Source organism: Sarcophilus harrisii, chromosome 3, assembly GCF_902635505.1.
Source record: "Sarcophilus harrisii chromosome 3, mSarHar1.11, whole genome shotgun sequence".
NCBI lineage: Eukaryota > Metazoa > Chordata > Mammalia > Dasyuromorphia > Dasyuridae > Sarcophilus > Sarcophilus harrisii.
This window is the reverse complement of record NC_045428.1, coordinates 536,084,707-536,087,979: the sequence shown is the minus strand read 5'-3', so window position 1 is coordinate 536,087,979 and position 3,273 is coordinate 536,084,707. Positions and strand designations below refer to the sequence as shown.

Below are 3,273 nucleotides of genomic sequence, written 5' to 3'. Positions count from 1 at the left end.
GAGAATGCAGAATCCCCTAAAATTTGACAGATAAACAGAGAGACAGAGAAAGAGAAAAAGAGACAGAGATGAGAGAGACAGAAAAAAGAGAGACACAGAGAGAAAAACAGAGAAAGAAAGATAGAGAGAGAAGTGAAAAAAACAAAGAGGAGAGAGGAAAGAAGAGAAGAAAAAAAGAGAAGAGAAAATCTACTGAAAATCTCCTGAATAGGCAGCATTTATTGATTAAGTCACTAATCACTTTTGTCACATCCACTCTCTGCCCTTGATTACAAAGACAGACCAAGGCACTACCCACAAATTGACTAATTCATTAACACAAGTACATGGAGATCTTGAAAATGGGTATTGCATCATCACAAAGGCAAGTCCTTCAGTTATGAGCCAGAATCCTTGCTTTTTTCAAAGTGGTCCAGGCCCAGGCCCAGCCCTATTCATACTCTATTGAATGGTCCCCATAAGCCTCAGTCTAGCATATTAGGATGGACATTTCTTTATTGCCCTATTACATATATGTATGTATATATTTGTATATATGTATCTATACAATGTGGTATATATATATATATATACATATATATACACACATGTACATAGATGTATAATACGTAAACATATGCTTGCATAAATTTTTGGACTACTATCACCAAAAGTATACATCACTAAATCACATTCATACATATACATATACACATACATGATAGATATAAAAAATACACATACACATAATAAATATATGTATGAAGACACAAATGAGCAATAGTTAAAAGACATTATCATATCAATGTTAAGACATTATCACATTAACAAAAAATTTAAAATTTAAAAAGTACAACTGGTAATAATCTCAAAAATTATCAGAGAAAAGAAAATGAATATAATTTTCTGGCACCATGAATATTTATTAGAATATTAATAAAATTCAGTATAGTTGGGGTATGTGGGAAAATAGGTCCGTTAATGTATGCTGGTGGGACTGGATTAGTTAAAAATTTTTGGATGAAAATATGATAGTGCAACATAGCAATAACAAAATTGTCTAGATCTTTTGATCTTGTGAATCCATAATGGTGATTTAATCAAAAAAAATTATAAAAGGGAAAAGGGAAAATCTGCATAAAATTATTTGTGTTAAGAGAAAAATATTCGAAATACTTTGTAAAAATACTTTTGCAAAATATTAACCATACAAATATATTGGAGATTTTTAGTAACAGAGCAATTAGAAACAACCTAAATGTCCAACAATTGAAAAATACCTAAAAAATTATGATTTTTAAGTAATGCATTATCATGCTACCTCCAAAACAATAAATATAAAACATGCAAGTAAAAATAAAAGACCTACATGATGTGATATATTGGGAAATAAACAAAATTGGAACAGATCACAGTTATGAAGGTGAAGAAGTAAAAAGAGAAGAAGAAGGAGGGAAGTAAGAGTCAGGGGGCTCAAAGTGTACAGAACATCCATTGCCACTTCATAAACCCTTCCTCAGTAACTTCAGAATACCCTGCTTGATCTCCTGGGTCCGGACACCATAGACAATGGGGTTGAGAGCTGCAGGGATGACATGGTGCAGGACATTGAGCAGGATAGGCACATCAGGAGAGATTCTCTTTTTGGCCACATGAGTGAAAACAAAGACCAGCAGGATGGTGCTGAAGAAGAGAATGAGGATGAAGTGGGAGCCACATGTACTTAGAGCCTTGGCTGCAGCCCCCTTAGCCTTAAGCCTCAGCACAGCTCTAAGAATGAAGGAGTAGGAGAGGAAAATGAGGATGAGGTCAGAGCCTAACAATGTCCATCCCCCAGCAAACTGGTAGAGGCGATTGATTGTAACATCATTACAAGAGAGTTTGGATACAGATAAATTGGCACAGATACAATTCTCAATGACGTTGTACTGACAGTAGTGTAGACGAGCTGAGAGAATAGGGATGGGCACAGTGGCAAGAGCATTCCGGGCTACTATGAAGATGGCAGCCTTGGCAACAAATTGATCAGTAATGATGGATGGGTAGCGCAGTGGATGACAAATCGCGACATATCTATCATATGCCATTACCAAGAAGGTGCAAGACTCCATGGCCAGGAAGCAGTTCATGATATACATCTGGAGGAAGCAGGCAGAAAAGCTGATTGGTCTGAGGTCAAACCAGAAGATGAGCAGGACCTTGGGGATGACAGTGAGACAGAGCACGATGTCCAGGAGGGAGAGAAGGCTGAGAAGGTAGTACATGGGCTCATGCAGAGAGGCCTCCAGGCGAATTGTGATTAGGAGGGTGGCATTGGCCCCCATGGCCAACAGGAAGAGCAAGCTCAGGGGCAGGGAGAGCCAGCACTGCCAGCTTGGAGACCTGACAAAGCAGTTCAGGAAGAACTCAGAGACATCAGTTATTGAGCTATTGCTGGGCAATATCATGGTGTGGGTTCTCAGGGTCCAATTTTCCCTTGGATTTTAGCATCTGAGCCTGGAAATGGGAGCATAACATCACTTTAATGAAATGGACAATTCATTTAAAATTTCTATTCTTTTTAGTGTTCTTGTCATTTTTTTCCAGGCTATTCCAGTATGAGAAGAAGATTCACCACTTCATCATTCAAGCTATCCTCTCCATCTCTACCCTTGGAGTATTCCACTTCAAAACTTAGCCATAACCTTGCTTGTTTAAACAACCTACTTCTTACACAATCTTTTTTAAAAATTATCTTCTGTTATATAAGTTTCTTAATTTTAACTACATTTATATTTTCTATCCTAACAAAAGCCATTTTTAGGGAAAAGGAAGGTTTTTGAGGAATTCAGTTAGGAATAAATTAAATTTGAGGTGCTAAGTCATCTAATTGAAGATCTCCAAAAAGAAGTTGTAGATATGGGAGGCAAGGATCTGAAAAAAGATTTAGAATGGAGATAGAACTAATAATGATTTTAATAAAGATGGTAGTTTGAGGCAAGAACTTGAATATGAGATCACCAATGGAGAGTAAAAAGAAAGAGAAAAAGACTAATGCTATGATACATCCACATTTAAGTAACAGAGGAGAAAAGATAAAAATGGGATATAGTAGTGATCAGAAAAATAGGATAAAAATGAGAGGACAATGTTCTGGATGACAAACAAATAAAAATATAATAAGAAAGAATAATTCACACTGGCAAGTGTAGAAGAGTGTTTATAGAAGAGGTTAGGAAAATAGATTATTGGATGTGGTAATTAAAGAAGGTATCTTTGTCATGTAAGAGAGCAATTTCATCACTATAATGAAGA

General features: G+C 36.2%; 1 protein-coding gene across 1 annotated transcript; it reads right to left on the bottom strand.

Moving 5' to 3' along the window:
• Positions 1-1,481: 1,481 nt before the first annotated feature.
• On the bottom strand, positions 1,482-2,426 carry LOC100915763 (olfactory receptor 56A3). Its single transcript, XM_003764871.2, has one exon. The coding sequence runs from the start codon at positions 2,424-2,426 to the stop codon at positions 1,482-1,484; it is 945 nt and encodes a 314-aa protein (XP_003764919.2).
• Positions 2,427-3,273: the final 847 nt, after the last annotated feature.

Excerpts from the sequence above, each read along its gene's own strand:
- LOC100915763 (XM_003764871.2), bottom strand. The coding sequence starts at position 2,426 with ATGATATTGCCCAGCAATAGCTCAATAACTGATGTCTCTGAGTTCTTC.